This window comes from Sylvia atricapilla, chromosome 28 (assembly GCF_009819655.1).
Source record: "Sylvia atricapilla isolate bSylAtr1 chromosome 28, bSylAtr1.pri, whole genome shotgun sequence".
In the NCBI taxonomy this organism is placed as follows: Eukaryota; Metazoa; Chordata; class Aves; order Passeriformes; family Sylviidae; genus Sylvia; species Sylvia atricapilla.
The window spans coordinates 4268162-4284850 of NC_089167.1; the positions used below are offsets into that span (position 1 = coordinate 4268162).

A 16689-nucleotide genomic window follows, 5' to 3' on the forward strand; every position below is an offset into this window, starting at 1 on the left:
ATGCTGGAGGGGCAGGATGTTCAACAGCTGGGGGATTTGGAGGATGGAATGTTTGGGAGTCAGGATGCTCAGAGGTCGGGATGTTGAGAGGCTGGGAGATCAGCTGGAATGGTTGGAGGTTGGGATACTCAGAGGCCGGGATACTCAGAGGCCAGGATGATTTGAGGCTGGGATGATTTGGGGTCAGGAAGATCAGGGGTCAGGGATGCTTGGGTATCAGAGTGTTCAAAGGATTGGTTTCTTGGAGGCCAGGATGCTCAGGGATCGGAATGCTCAAGGGTCAGAATGCTCAGGGACCAGGATTCCCAAAGGATGAGATGCTCAGAGGTCAGAATCCTTGGATGTCGGAATGCTCAGGGATCAGGATGCTTAAGGATCAGGATGTTCAGGGATCAGGATGCTCATGGATCAAGGTGCTCAAGGATCAAGATGCCCAAGGATCAGGACATTCAGTGATCAGGATGCTCATGGATCAAGGTGCTCAGGGATCAAGATGCCCAAGGATCAGGATGCTCAGGGATCAGGATGCTCAGGGATCAGGATCCTTGGCTATCAGGACGTTCAGGGATCAGCACCCTTGGATGGCCCTGCTGTGACAGCCACATTCTCCAGTCCCTCCACACACCAACAGCACCCATGGGAACCCGGCATGGCTACAGCAGGACCCCAAAACAGACCCAACCCCCAGGACGAGGGACTTCGGGCCGCTGAGAAAACCCAGCTGGGTGCAGGAGCCCTCCCTGCACATCCCCCTTTGGCACCTGCAGCAGCTGACGGCCGGCACAGCTCGCTTGGCACCCGGGGAAAGGCTCCGGCGGCGCCAGGACACGTCAGAGCAGAAATAGACCCCCCTCGCCATCCCTGCCGCCCCCTTTTTACTGTTATGTCTGAGAAGAGACACGTCTCTCCTGGTTTTTTTCCCGCTGATTTAATCGCTCGGTGATGAGGGCTGCCTGGCTGGGATACAACTGAGCTCTGGGCATCGCCAAAAGAAATGGGGGATCTCAGAGGAGGAGGAGGAAGCATCAGTAGCAGCGACGCTGATTGACAGAGGATGAAATGGAGCGGCCAAATTCCATTGGCGTGGTTTGAAAATCCCAGGACGCTGCCGAGAGCTGATGGCTCCTGTCCTAAGGTTTTGCCAGAGCTGGCATTTGCCTTTCATCCTCGTTTAATTCACTCTTTGGAGGCTGCCAGGGGTTTGCTGTGTGTGAGCGTGGTGGAGTTTTAATTGCACGCTCGCCCTCGTGGAGGAGGTTTTTGTGTGTGTGTTTTGAGGTGTGCAAAGAGGAGGTAGAGAATTTCCTTGGCCGTGTGGCCTCAAGGGAAAAGCAGCCCGTGGAGAGCAATTCCTACCCTGGATACAGGTGATTAAATGGTTTGTAAAGGATTTTCCTGGAAAGATGCGTCTCTTGGGGTTTACCCTCTGGGTGCCTGGGTGGGACGTGGGTGGCATCATTCAGGTAGAGACCCCACAGGGATCCCCCATCCACCTGCAGGTATCCCTAACTCAAATGTTGGATTTTGCTGGGAACACCACGTGTGTAAAGGCTGAGGTTACTGCAGGGGCCAGAGCGGCTTTGCACACCTCTCTGTCCCCACAGTGACGTTCCAACAAAAGGAAAAATGTATCAGAAATCCTGTTTTCCAAACATTCCTTCACTTCCTACTGGGAAAAGTGCCAGACTGTAGCTCCCAGGTGTCCCCCTCTGCCAGCAGCCTCTCCTGGACCTGCTCATCTCATGGATATCCCGGGAAAGGCTAAACCCTGACCACAAGGCAGCAGCCAAACTGTCCCCAATCACCAGGAGCCCAGATCTCCCTCCAGGCCAGCTCTCCATCCAAATTCCCAGGCTTTTCACTCCAGCTGGAAGAAATCTGGCAAATCCCTGGGCTGCGTGCGACCCGCCCCTCCCTGAGGAGGGAGAACTCTCGGGAGCAGCAAGGACAGAGGACAGGACGATGTCCAGCAGCTGCCTGACCAACCAGGGCAAAGTCTCCAGCAGCAACTCAATCCTGACTCCCAGGCCCAGCATGTGCCCCCCACGCCCAGCCAGGATTATCCCCCCAAAACAGCCAGGTCCGGGCAGGAATTCAAAAGTTTTAGTAGAGGAAAAACTCGGATTTTGCAAATCTGGTGGGTTCAAGATGCTGCTCCCACCCCAGGGTGATCCTGGCCCTGTCATTCTCCTCCCTCTGGGGCTGTGAGCAATTGGGGAAGGGGCTGGGCAGCATCTTGGGGGGTGCAGAATTTGGGGGGGTCTGTGGCATCTTGGGGGGCTGCAGTGTCCTAAGGGATTGCAGCATTTTGGGGGCTGAAGCATCTCAAGGAGCTGCAGCAGCATTTTGGGGTCTGCCGAATTTTGGAGGGCTCAGGAGGATAGGGGGCTCAGCATCTTGGGGGGGCTCAGCATCTTGGGGAGCTCAGCATCTTGGGGGGCTGTGGCATCTCAAGGGGCTGTAGCATTTGGGGGAACTCAGCAGGACAAGAAGGCTCAGCATCTTGGAGGGCTGCAGCATTTTGGGGGGGATGCAGCATTTTTGGGGGGCCGCAGCATTCTGCAGGGCAGCAGCATCTTAGGGGACTGCAGAATTTTGTGGGAGCACAAGATTTTGGGGGAGCTCAGCAGCACAGGGGACTTGACTTTTCGGGGAATCAGCCCTTTGGGGGGAATGCAACATTTGAGGGGCTCAGTATTTTGGGGGGCTGCAGAATTTGGGGCAGTGCAGCATTTTTGGGGGACTCGGCATTTTGAGGGGCTCAGTATTTTGGGGAATGGCACCATTTGGGGGGAGCGGAGCATTTTGGGGGGCTCAGCCTTTCGGTGTGGCTCAGCACATCGGGGGCCTCAGCAGCGCTGCTGCCTCCCCTCCTCTTCCCACTCACCAAATATTCGTTTAAAGCAGGGAATTCCCGCCGCACGCCCGTGGGCTCCGGCGCTGCGGGAAGCGGCGGCTGCCTCCAGCATTCCCAAACCCTGGAAAAAAACACCCTCTGGAGAGACAGAGAGCCCCGGAGCTGGAGGTGACAATCCCTGACACTGGGCACAGGGGTGGCTTCACCCCGCGCTGTGCGGGAGGGAGAGCACCAACAGGCACTCCCGGTGTCCCCGGTGTCCCCTGTGTCCCCTGGGGCCACCACCGCGCGTCCCCGCCGCGCTCGTTCCCCTCCCCAAAAAATCCCACCGCCCGCCACGCGACCGCTTTGATCCGCTGCCTCATTCCTGCTTCCCATTAATTCCTGATCAGGCTGCGAACCTTCTCGCCGAGATGCCGAGATCAAATGCGTAGTTAAGAGACGCTCGGGCCGAGGGGGGAAACATGAAAGGGAGAAGTTTTGTTTTAAGGATTTGAATCCCGGCGAGGCGGCGCCGGGAAGCGGCGGAGCCGCGAGCCGAGAGCTCCCTCTGCTCCCAGAAAAAACCTGCCAGGATTCCAAAAAAGCTCCCGGTCTCCTTCCCCGGCCCGGCCTCGAGGCCCGGCAAACTCCTCACACCCCCAGCGGACGAGCACAAGATGCTGCACAGGGAAAGGTTTTGCCCCCAGGGGATGAATTGTTGATTAAAAAAAAAAAAAAAAAAAATAGCAGGAAAAGGATAAAATGGTCACAAACCCCGTGGAACCCCCCAAATGCATCAGCTCCCACAGCAGGGGAGACCCCAGGATGTAAAATATCCTCTATAAATCATAAATAGGTGATTGATCAATCGATTAGAGACAGCCCAAGGCAAACGGCAGCACTTGGAGCTGGGGGAAAATGAGGAAATTTGTATTTCCATCCTTTGGGAAGGGAAATAAATAAATACCAGGCAGCAAGGGAAATCTGGGGCAAAGAAGAGCTCAACACCCGAAATAAAAGGGAAAATCAGGGTGCAGAAAATTATTTCAACCCCAATGAAAATGTATTTTATTAGAGGAAGCAGATTCATCTTTGATCCTGGATCCCAAGAAAAGCAATATCCAGGGCTGTGATATCCCATCTCGCAGGGAGAACGAGTTATTAAAGCACAAGATGAATGGCTAGCAGTGCAGCTAAGTGCTCCAGTTAAGAGAAAAATAGTTCTAAACTTACTCTTTGCCCCAAAACACATTCCTCCCCCTCATCCCCGGGCCTCGGCTCTCCCCTCGGGTGAAGCTCACTCATGTGCCTCATTTTTTTCCCCAGCTTATCAAAATTCCGGAGGGGAAATTTTAATAGAAGTAAAAATAAGGTGAATTTAGACGGGTGGTGAAGGTTGGGTTTTTGGTTTGGGGTTTTTTTTTTTTTTCCTTCTCCCCTTCCCCCAACCTTTAGAAAAAAAATATAATAATAATAAAAAAAATACACATGAGGAATAAAAATAACCCGGATAAGTTCAGTTGTGGGGAAGGAGGGAGGATGTAAATGAAGGAACGTTCTCAGGGAGAGCAGCGCTCCGGAGCAGGGCGCGCCTCGGCTCTGTATGAATAAATAGGGATAAAAATGTAACGCTGCACACACAGCTCCAGCAGCCCAAGAGGCTCCTCGCCCAGCACAAGCCACCAGAGCTCCTGGATTTTGGGGGATTTAGGGGGGGAAAAGCGTTGAAATGGTGATTTTTGGGGGGATGCGGAGCTGGTTTGGCCCCTCCCTCAGATATTGAGGCTGGTGGTGCACATCCACTGGGGACAGTGGGAAATGAGGGATTTTTCCCTCAAATCCTGGGATTATTCAGGTTGGGAAAGAGCTCCAGGGTCACCCAGTCCAAGCTGTGCCCCATCCCCACTTTGTCACCAGCCCAGGGCTCTGAGTGTCACATCCAGGTGTTCCCTGGACACCTCCAGGGATGGGCACTCCAAACCTCCCCTTTCCATAAGGAAATTCCTGCTGATGCCCAAGCTGAGCCTCCCCTTGGGAGGATCCCACGAGCTCCAGGAGCGCTCAGGATCAGGCCACCTCCTCCACCCAGCCATCACTGCCGCTTTCCTCGAGTCCGACACTGAATCGCATCACAAAATTCCCTTTCCTCCCAAAGACCCAAACCACCAGGAATCCTGGGAAGTCACCCAGTGACTCAATTAATTCCAAATCTGTGCTGAGAGGTGACACCAGCCCCGAACACCCCAAAGCCTCCTGGAGAGGCACCCGCAGCCCACCCCAGCAGCCAAGGATTCTCCCCAAGGACTTTTCCCACTCCTTTAAATCCATCCATCCCCGCTTTTCCCCCTCCCCAGGCAGGATCTCCGGACCCCCCCCCGGGCTCCCCGTTACACAACCCTGCTCGGGAGATCCTACGTGGGCAGCCGTGGGTTTTCCTGGGAATCGACAAGAGCTCTCGCTGCAGCTCGCAGCAGAACATGAACATCTTACATAAACAGCCCCGCGAGTTCCCCTTGTGTGGGGCTGCCCCCGGCCCCCCGGGCTGCGAGGGAACGCTGGCACCCGCCTTTTCCCCCCCTTTCCCAGCCCCATCCTCATCCTGCTTTAAAATTTATTTTTTTTTCCCCTTTAAACCAACTCAAACCCTTGTGGGAGAAAAAGGCAGCGCGCACTCGCGAGAGAGAGAGAGAGAGAGAGAGAAATGACTCAAGTGTTTTGTAACTTGTCACATTCGGAGATGCAATTTGGAAGCAGGAAGGAGGGATCCAAAATAGTCGCCCCAACCCCGGATTGTATAACCGAGATCCCCTCCCCTCCCGCCGAGGGGGGAAAAAAGAGGTAAAAAAAATAGAAAATAAAAAAGGGGGAATTTCTGCTGGAGATTGGCAGCTGGAAAAAAAAAAAAAAAGTCAGGCGAGAGCTCAGGGTTGTTACAGCGCAGGAAGGAGCCCCCAAATTGGGAAGAATTACTCATCCATGGGGAAAAAAAAAATAACAAACCAAAAAAAAAAAGGCTCCTGTGCTGGCGGGGAGGCACCGGGAAGATGCTGCAGGGGAGGAGGAGGAGGGAAGGCTCCCGGGAATGATGCTCCGAGCCCAGGGGTGAGGCTGAGCTCCCCGGGATGCTCCCTGGAGTGGGAGGTGATGTTTGGGAAGTGCAGCTGGAGCGGCAAAGCAGGACGGAGCAGGATTCCCTGCCAGGAAAAGGGACCTGGCAAGGGCTGCCGAAGGGCAAGGGCTGCCAAAATTCGGGCTCAGAGCGGGCTGGAGGAATCGCAGCCGCCAGAGCCGGGCTGGGAGATGCTTGGATAATGCCAGGGGAGGGTGGCAGCAGGGCCAGGGTGTGTTTGCCTCGCCGCCCTCCACCCAGCACCTGGCAATTCCCAATTCCCCGATTTTTCGCCCGGGTATTCAGCGACTTTGTCACCTCCCAGAGAAAGCCGGCAGAGCCCGGCTGCCCCCAGAGCGCTCTGAAAATCAGGGAGAGGAACATCTGCATGGAGAGGGGAGATTGATGGAGCAGAGACCTGCTCTAATACACCCAGCCCAATATTCCAGAGCTCCTGGAGCCTTTCCCAGCCCCCAAAACAAGTCCAAGGCCAGAGCTGTGGGGCAGGGAAGCTCCACGGAGTCAGGAGGAGCCGGGGAGATGAGGAGGAGGACGCCAGGAAGATGAGGAAGATGAAGGGGAGCCATGCCCAGCTCCCTCATGATCGAACACAATTCCAAACCCCACCAAGTAAATTTTCAAGCGCCAGGAGCATCAGGAGGAACCTGCCTGCTGCTATAAACCCTCTCAACTGGCGTTAATTCCTTTTGAAAAAGCCCAGGCGGGTCCGGAGGATGTCAGGAGACACCACGAGGGTGACAGGTCCCCTCGGGGCTCATCGATCTGCCATCGATCAAGCCCGTGCAAGCTCTGAAAGCCAGACGGGCTCTGGCTCCAGGCTCTGTGGGGGCTGAGCTTCCCAAGGGTCTCCTCAAAAATAAATCGTGGAGTCGGGATGAGGGGAGGGATTTTTGCAGCTTTTTTTTTTCTCCAGTGTCACCTCGGCTAAAAGCTCAGAAATTCTGAGTGCCCGACACCCACACTGGTCTACGGCATGCCGGGAAAATCCAAAGATGGGGCAAGGGGGAAAAAAACCAGGTCGTTTTCAACATATTCATCTGTTTCTACAAGTCAGTTTGGCTCTGCAGTTAATAAAATCAGTGTAAAATCTGGGATTTTTTATGGCACACACACCTGGCAGGTGCCTCCGTGCAGCTTTGGGATTGGCAGGTGAAAATAAGGTGGATGTAAAGCACTTGCCTGTGCAGCAAGCCGAGGTAAAAAGCAGAATTCCCAACAAATTCCCAACCAGAGCACGATCACACCTTCCCCAGGATATTCCACTGGAATCCTGGGCAGCGCCTGGCACATCCCATCCCCTCAGACACACCAGCACCAATTCCTCTGGTTAATGCCATACAAAACATACATCTGCGGGAGCCACACAATTATCTCTGGGAGTGAAGCGTTGATGGATGGAAGTTTTAATTACCAAACCTTCTCATCCTCCCCCATGCACAAAAAAAAAAAAAAAAAAAAAAAAAAAAAAAAAAAAAAAAAAAAAAAAAAAAAGTGCATTTTCTGGCTTGTTTGTTTCATAATAAAATCTGGCCAAACTCCGCGCTGGGGGAACACGTGCGCAGGGCCACGGGAAGGACGAGAGACGAGCCGAAATCTGTTTTGTCACCAGAGCTGGGAATTTTTAAGTTCCTTTGATCTGTCTGCCTCCAAAGCTGCTGGGGGAGGAGAGGGGATGGAGGGAACGTTATCCCAGGCCGTGGAGCGGTTCAGGGATGGATTCCCAGCTCCTGCCTCTGCACGTGCCAGGCGGGTGGAGATTGACAGCTCCGCTCCCGCACACGTCCCCGTCCCTTGATGTCCCTGAAGAGAAGAGCGAGCACGAGCCTTAATTCCCATGGACAGGGCCAAAGGGTGCCCCTGTCACCCATCAGTATCATTTAAGGCTTGGCAAGCGCCCAATTCCTGTCGGGAATGCCCCGCCGGAGCTCCGTGCTCATATCAGCCTGAATTTCACTTCGGTCCTTCACACTGTTGTCTGCTCGCCGAACGGCGACACCGAGCGACGCCTGCCCGTGCCCTGACAGCGGGAGCCGGGAACGGGAAACGGGATCGGGAACGGGAGTGGGGAACGGGAACGGGGAACGGGATCGGGAACGGGAGCGGGGAACGGGAGCGGGGAATGGGATCGGGGAACGGGATCGGGAACGGGAGCGGGGAATGGGAACGGGGATCGGGGAACGGGAAACGGGATCGGGAACGGGAGCGGGGAATGGGATCGGGGAGCAGGGAACGGGGAAAGGGAAACGGGAAACGGGATCGGGAACAGGAGCGGGGAACGGGGAATGGGAGCGGGGAACGGGAAACAGGATCGGGGAACGGGGAACGGGAGCAGGGAACAGGGAACGGGAGCGGGGAACGGGAGCGGGGAACGGGATTGGGGAACGGGAAACGGGATTGGAAACAGGAGCGGGGAACGGGGATTGGGGAACGGGAAACGGGATTGGAAACAGGAGCGGGGAACGGGGATTGGGGAACGGGGAACGGGGAACGGGAAACGGGATTGGGAACGGGAGCGGGGAACGGGGAACGGGATCGGGGAATGGGAGCAGGGATTGGATCGGGGAACGGGATCGGGGAACGGGATCGGGGAACGGGATCGGGGAACAGGAACCCTGAACGGGATTGGGGAACGGGAGCGAGGAACGGGAACCGGGCACTGGAGCCAGGATCGGGAGCCGGGAATGGGATCGGGGAACGGGATTGGGAACGGGAGCCCTGAACGGGATTGGGGAACGGGATCGGGAACGGGAGCAGGGAACCGGAGCCAGCTTCCCTCTCTGTTTCGAGAAAAGAGAAAACCTGGCTGGCATCCGGGAACCGCGGCGGCTCCTGCAGCCTGTTGGAGCCCGGTGTGATGGAGGTTACTCATTCCCAACGTAAAAGACGTGCGGAGGTTGAGGGTCCCCCCGTCGCCCTCCCTTTCCTTCCTTTTCGCGAGTAAATCCTCCAGCAGGAATTTTTTTCCCCCCTTCCTTGGAAATTCACAGCCAACCTGCTAATGAGTCTTTGCGAAACTTGTGCCTTCTTACCTCTAATTTTACAGCCTGTTCGGATTTGAGCTCTGTGGACAGCCTCACATTTGGTTGGGAATTATAGGCTGAGTGGCTGTTCTCTCCTATTATTGTGCTGTCAATCTCCTATTAGCACATTATAATATGCTACACTGAATGCATCTGTTCTGTAGATCACAAGTCCTAATTGTCATTTGTTGAATCACTTTGTCTTATATGATTGTTAAGCAATTATTTCACCCAAAGCAGCTTAAACTTTGATTACTGTATAGTGTTTACAGGGATCAAAGGGAAAAAAAAAATCAGCGGCGGCTTCAAACATTTTTTTTTTTTCTTTTTTTTGCTGCGGAAAACGAGGAGCGAGCGGGAGATGCCAAGGCACGGGGATGACCTGGAGGTGCTCCCCGACCTCCTGCCTTCAGGGAGCGATCTTTGTCCAGGGCTGGGGAAGTCAGGAGACGGATGGGAAGTGACATTCCTGCCAGGATTGCTCATGGAATGAGGCTCTCCTGGCGTGTGGCACCAGCTGCCCGCTGCTCCCCTCCGGTGGGACCAGGGCCCGCTGGGGGAAGAACAACCCCTGCGATGTTGTTAAACCGCTCCAGCCATTCCCATCAAGGGCAAAAAACCTTCCTGCTCCCCAAAAGGACGGGAATTGCAGCGGTGCCTGGCTCGGAGGGGTCACATCCCGAGTAAATCCTCCCTGGAAGCGGCGCAGGGGGTCAGCAGAGGACAGGGCTGAGGCAGCCACACACAGTGGTTTTGGCTTTGCCAGCCCGCTCCAAAGCTCAGAGAGGCCCTGTGGAAGCTCAGATCCCTCTCTGAAGTGCGGGATGCTGGAATGGCACGGGAGCGATCCCAGGCCATGGGAACCCAAACCAGAGGGAGGATCCGTCACCGGCGGCTTGGGCTAACGGGGGAATCTCGGGGCTGACAGCAGCGCGAAGGAATGTCGGGCCATTGTTTCTGAGGAGCCCAGACAGGATGGAGAGAGGGAGAAAACCACGCTGGTGGCTCCTCAGCTCCAGACGGCTCCACGAGCCAGCAGGGATACACAAACTGTCAGGAATCTGCTGCTCCCAACCCTCTTCTCCAGCACGGCTTGGATGGGACCTGAGGGCCACCAGAAGGTCCCGTCCCCAGGCAGCGGCAGGACCCTGTCCCCTCCTGCCAGCCCCCAGCACATCCCGGGAGGAGATGGGACAGAGCCGCCCCGCCTTTGTTAAAATCAATGGGTTTCTTCACGAAAAATGATTGCCCAAATAATGGGAAATCAGCCCCCAGAGCACAAAACCCTTTATAAATCAGGGCTGGCCCCGGCCAGGCCACCAAGCACTTCACAGAAGGGAGAAAAGCAGGGAAAAGAACCAGAGTGGAGCTTCTGTGGATTTTTGGGAGAAGCTCCTTCTTCCTGCTCTTCCCTCCCTGAGCTCCAATTCCCAGGACCTCTCCAGCCCCACAGCAGCACCCCTGGGTGCTCCTCACAGCTTTAGGCACCAAAAGCTGCTGGGTGAAGCTCAAAGCCACCCTGAGGAGCTCATCCCGTGGGTCACACAGCTCGGGGTGGGGGCTTTTCCAGCTCCTTTCCCATCCCCATTTCATTCCTGCATGGAAATGCCTTTATCCCAGAAAACTCTGGAGCAGCAGGAAGGAAACGAGCTCAGGGATGCGCAAATCGGCTACTTGCAAAAATAAGTTTGAGAAACTTGAGTTTGGGGTAGGAACCCTGAGAAAAAAACCCCTTAATTTCTAATTTTTTTTTTTTTCAGAAAAAAAAAATACAGTTCCTTCCCCTATCCTAAAAAAAGTGATGGCAGGGCCAAAAAAGCCTCTAAGGAAGTTGTCAAATCTTGGGATGAAAACAAATCTGGAGGAGCAGGTAAAAGGTAGCGGCTCCAGCTCAGGTAAATTGCTTTTTAACAAGGAGACAAGGCCCATCCCTGGCATCTGCCGTATGTTTTTATAAACCCCAGAAATATGTTTTTAAAAGGCCAGTAAATAAAGTTCCTATCGATTTGATCTGGGGTGTAATCTGTTTTTCTGTCTGCCACCACAAGTGGTAATAAAAGGGAATCAGGGCACGCGGGTTTGGGTTAATGCAGCGATCCATCACCGTCGGCGCTTTGCTTCGCTGCACAATCCAGAAACTGCCCCAAATTGGTGCGGGGACCAATTTTCTTTTCCAATTTATTTTTGCTTGAGCGAAGCAATATCGAGGCAGGACAGGGAGGATGTGTTTCCCGTCGTTCCAGATGTTCTCCTGGCCTGGGAAAGGGAGCGGCTCCTGGGCTGGGGATTTGGGGAAGGTGCTGTGGATGTTTGGGGTTTTGAGGACGGGTCTTTGCAGTGGGACCCAAAGAGGGGTGGGGATGTGCTCAGGAGAATTTTCGAGTGAGGATTGAGCTTTCCAGGGCTGCATCTCCCATGGACTGGACACTCTGAACATCCCAGAGCTGCATCTCACATGGTCTGAACATCCCAGGATCACATCTCCATGGATCAAAAATCCTGAACATCCCAGGGATGATCTCCCATGGATCAAAAATCCTGAACACCCCAGGATCACGTCTCCCACGGATTCAGCATCCTGAACATCCCAGGGCTGATCTCCAGATATTCCCAGCCCTCTGCCCACCAGGACAGAGCAGATAAAGGTTTTCCAGGGAATCCAAGCCATCCCTAACCCCTCTCCTGCCCCTGGCAGTGCATCCCTGACTCCTTTCCCTGAGCCTGTTGCTCACAGAGGTGCCCCCACACACAACAGATGCCCTCACAGCACTAGAAACTGCCCCAAAATGGGTTTTTGGGGCAGTAAAATGATGTTTGATAAAGCTGGGTTCGACAGGTCAGTGTTTAAACATCCCAAAACACTCAAATCTACCCTAAAATGATGCATTAAAGTCCCCAGGCCAGGTTCTGCTGCCATCAGAGCTCAGCTTTGCAAGATGCCACTCCAATTTCAGCTCCTTCACCCCAAACCATCGATGTTCCCTTCACTGAGGAGCTGCAGGGAGCGACCCTGGGCACAAAGGTGACCACAAACCCATCCCAAATATCTGGGATGAGGATGGGAATCCTCCCGTTCTCCCATCTCCACCCTTCAGAAAACAGATAAATATTTCTAGAGAGAAAAACAAACACTCCGCATTTGGCTTTTTTGGTGGTTGTTTTTCTTGAAGAGACAAAGTGTTCCACAGAGAGCCGACACTTCCTACACAAGTTTGCATCCTCAAACCCCGAGATTTTTCTGCCACGGATTTGGATGGGAAAAGCATCTCCATCCCTTCAGCCAGCCCTCCCCACCCCATCCAGGATCACTGAGCTGGAGAATCCCACTGGAGCACCACGGGGAGATGGAGATCTCCTCGCTTTGGCAAATATCCCCACTCTCATTTGGGAGTAAATTAGGAATCATCGATTTTGCTGGGTTCAGAAATAATATCCCCATAAAGCATAAAAACAACTCTCGTGCCTCGGCTGGTGTTCCCACTCGATTTAGGGTGAGGGAAAAAATGTTATCCCAAAACATCTTTGGAGGTTCAGGAGTAAGAAAATTGTATATTCCTATATTAAAACAAACACACGACAACAAAAACCCAAACCAACAAACACAAAAAGACCCCCAAAAACCTGAAGGAACTCAGAGTTCTCTGTAAGGGGTTTAAGGCCACCCAGCCCCTTCCCCAAATGAACTCCAGGTTTGGCCCCTGCAGCTGGATCGTTCCCAGCTGTGCACAGCTGGAGAGGCATTTTTGGGCAAGGCCGGAGGAGAAACCCACCCCAAAGGGCGGGAAGCAGCGAGGGCCCCGTGTCCTCAGATGCCGCCTGAGCTCAAGATGTGCCGAGATGCCTCGGAAGGAAACGGTGCCAAAGCCATCAGCGGAGCCGCTCCCGGTGCCAGCGGGAGCCGCCGGCCGTGCCAGGGGCTCCCCGGGGACCTGCCACCCCCGCCCGGGCACCGCTGGAATTCCATCCCGAAATAATCGGGTGCCACCGCCCCCCCCCAGCCCAGCTCAGCCAATTCTCTTCCCTGCTTTTGGTGGATTCTGGGACGCGCAGCCTGCAAGGGTCTGGCTCTTGTCCCCAAAATCCTTCCCACAGCCGTCGGCAGCGGCAGCGTTCCATCCCCGCAGAGTCCCTTCCCTGCTTTGCTTTCCAGGACTAAAATTAAAGGGAAAAAACAACTGCCCACATCCCTGGGAAACTTCAAACTCCTGGAAAGCCGGGCACGGGTCTGCGCGCAGCACTCTCTGCCAGGAAGCAGGATTTTTTTCTTTTTTTTTGGCGGGGGGGGGGAAGAATCAGACATCTTTAAGGAAAAGTTCTCCTTCCAACCATGTGATCCGCAGGGGGAAGAGACTTCCCAGACGGCGGGGAAGAGCCAGAAACACGGATTGCTCACGCCGCGAGGTAACGCCAGCAGAGCTGACTTCTCCCTTATCACCTCCCAGGGCCGGAGCTGGCCGTGGGAATCACGGAAATCCTGGGGACAGGGCCGGGTTTGGGGGTGCCTTGAGGATTGTACCGGGAATTGGGAACTCCACGAGCCGGTGCCGTATGCTGGGACGGCTTTGGGAGCACGGCGCTTCCCATGACCCCGAAATACGGCAGTGTCACCGCATTTATTGTCCCCTGTCCGTGCCCGCGGCACCCGCGGGATCACCCACGGGCGATCCTGGCGCTCCCAGTTCCCTCCCAGTCCCTCCCAGTTCCCTCCCAGTTCCCTCCCAGTTCCCCCAGTCCGGGCGGCGCTGGAGCTCGGGCAGTTCAATGCTGCCACCTGGTGGTGACAGGAGGGAACAGCAGCACGGCGCTCCTCATCCCGAATCCCGCCGGGATCCAACGGGAGAGCCCAGGGCCGCGCCAGAGGCCGACAGGGCTTTGGAAACTGGATTTAAAACACTGTAAATTTTCAAACCTGCCGTGGAAATACTTTTTTTTTTTTTTTTAATGAGTTGTGGCCAAAAAAAAAAAAAAAAAAAAAAAAAAAAAAAGGAACGGCCGCAGTAGAGTGAAAAAGTCCAGTGGTTGTATTAATACCAAAAAAATTTAAGTGGCCAAAGTAGAGGAAATGAAATTGAAATGGCCAAAATGTAGCCAAAAAATATAAATGTTCAGTGGCCACAATATAGAAATAAAATTAACCAAACTTTTCCCTATGTGTGGTCACTTCATTCCTATTTTTCCTTTACTGTGGCCATTTAATTCCTTTTAAAAAAATAACCACAACGGAGCACCAAATTATATCATTAGGAGGCTGCGAATAGCAAAAAATGAAATGATTAAGTGGCCATGCGTAGCAGAAAAAATAATTTAATTTCTTTGCTACCTTCTGGCCACTAAAATGGTCACAGTATATTAAAAATTTAATTAATTGTTTTCAAAGTTAATGTGGAGAAAACCATAAATGGCTGCATTTATAGAGGAAATAATGGTCACAATGCAGCAAATATCCTAAACTGAAATGTGGGGATATGGTGAAAATTATTTATTAAATGGCTACAGTGTGGCTGGAATAGCTGTACAGTGGGTGTGATGTAGGAAAAAAGTTATTTAGTAAATGGCCAAAGGAAAAAAAAATATAAACCATAAAACATGTAATATAAAATTGAAGATACAAATATAAAAATAAAAAATTAATAAAAATAAAATGATAGCATTTTAAAAAACTATAAAAAATTTAAAATTATAAAATTTAAACCTCAAATATATTAACATAAAAATATTAAAAAATAAAAATAAAAATATATTTTAAAATACTAAAGTGGTTTCAACATAGTAAAAAAAAAAAAATCTGAATGCGAGAAAAGGCGAGTTAACGACCACAGCGTAGAGAGAAAAAAAAATAATCAACTAAAAATCACCAAAAAAAAGGGGCAAATCCATTTCTCCAGAGCTCAGCCTCCACCCAAACCCTTAAAGCAATGAGGAAAAGAGTTTCCCAATCCGTGCCGACGCCAGCAAAGCCGCGGCCTCACCTTCTTGGCCCAGGGGAAGCGCACGCGCGGCGCGTCCCACTCCTCGCTCAGCTTCCTGCGGTAGCCGTGGCACTTGGGCACGTAGGAGCAGCTCACGTCGCCCACCTCGGGGTAAATGACCTCCAACTCCCCTCTGGAAGAAGGGCACAGAGAGAGAAGTGAGGCGGGAATCGGGGATGCTGGGGGTGAGGGAAGCTCGGGGTCTGCTGGTTGTCACATGGAGAAGTGGGGATTTAAATGTTCTTCCGTGGATTTTGGGAAGGGATTCCTGCCTGGGAAGGGCTGGGCTGGAATTCCCAGAGGAGCTGGGGCTGCCCCTGGAAGTGCCCAAGGCCAGGCTGGAGCAGCCTGGGATGGTGGGAGGTGTTGGGGTTGGAATTGTTTGGTTTTAGGGCCCCTTCCCACCCAAACCATTCCAGGATTCCATGGAAAAGCAGCCTCATTCCTCTGAAATTTTCCATGGAAAACTTCCATCATCGCTGATGCTGCAAAAGTCACTTCCAAAATCTCCGCCCAGCAGGACAGGGAATAACTCCAGGTGCCCAGAGACATCCCAGAGACATCCCAGAGACATCCCAGATCCCCAGGAAAAGGAGGAAAATGGCCAATATTTACAGCCCTGGCCAAGGGGACACTGGAATGAACTGAGCCAGGAGGTGACACCAAGGGAATGGCCAGGCCGGGCAGGGGACAGGGCCGGGCAGGGGACAGGGACTGGGCAGGGGACAGGGGCCGGGCAGGGGACAGGAGGCTGGGCAGGGGACAGAGGCCGGGCAGGGGACAGGGCTGGGCAGGGGACAGGGCGGGCAGGGGACAGGAGGCTGGGCAGGGGACAGGAGGCAGGGCAGGGGACAGGGCTGGGCAGGGGACAGGAGGCAGGGCAGGGGACAGGGGCCGGGCAGGGGACAGGGGCCGGGCAGGGGACAGGGGCCGGGCAGGGGACAGGGCTGGGCAGGGGACAGGAGGCTGGGCAGGGGACAGGGCTGGGCAGGGGACAGGGCTGGGCAGGGGACAGGGGCAGGCAGGGGACAGGGACTGGGCAGGGGACAGGGGCTGGGCAGGGGACAGGGGCAGGCAGGGGACAGGAGGCTGGGCAGGGGACAGGAGGCTGGGCAGGGGACAGGGGCCGGGCAGGGGACAGGAGGCTGGGCAGGGGACAGGGACTGGGCAGGGGACAGGGGCTGGGCAGGGGACAGGGCTGGGCAGGGGACAGGGGCTGGGCAGGGGACAGGAGGCTGGGCAGGGGACAGGAGGCAGGGCAGGGGACAGGGGCTGGGCAGGGGACAGGAGGCTGGGCAGGGGACAGGGACTGGGCAGGGGACAGGGGCTGGGCAGGGGACAGGGCTGGGCAGGGGACAGGGGCTGGGCAGGGGACAGGAGGCTGGGCAGGGGACAGGGGCCGGGCAGGGGACAGGGGCTGGGCAGGGGACAGGAGGGCACAGACCATCCCTCACCTGCAGAATTTGTGGTCGGGCTCGCTGAGGGTCTGGAAGATGCAGGTCCGGGAGGCCTCGCTGCCCCGGGCGCTGGGCACGAGCAGGATGAGTGCCACGGCCCCCAGCACAGTCCCCAGAACCTTCATCCTGCCCTGGGGACAAGGGGACAGCCAGGGTCAGCCCCAGCAGGACCCAGCAGCCCAGCACTCACAGCTCAGCTCCGGGCAGAGCATCCCGATCCTTGCCCATCATTCCCTCCTCCAGTGGCACAACTTCAGTCCCCTTTATCCTAGAG

General features: G+C 54.5%; 1 protein-coding gene across 2 annotated transcripts in view; it reads right to left on the minus strand.

The window, feature by feature from the left end:
• The window catches only part of PEBP4 (phosphatidylethanolamine binding protein 4), a 75903-nt gene that overhangs the window by 53373 nt on the left and 5841 nt on the right, over positions 1 to 16689 (minus strand). For both annotated transcript variants that reach the window (XM_066337027.1, XM_066337028.1), the window contains 2 exons: positions 16413 to 16546; positions 14959 to 15091 (listed from right to left, as the gene is read on the minus strand). In XM_066337027.1, the coding sequence (XP_066193124.1) occupies positions 14959 to 15091; positions 16413 to 16540 (261 nt within the window). In that variant the 5' untranslated portion in view covers positions 16541 to 16546. The remainder of the gene's footprint in view (positions 1 to 14958; positions 15092 to 16412; positions 16547 to 16689) is intronic.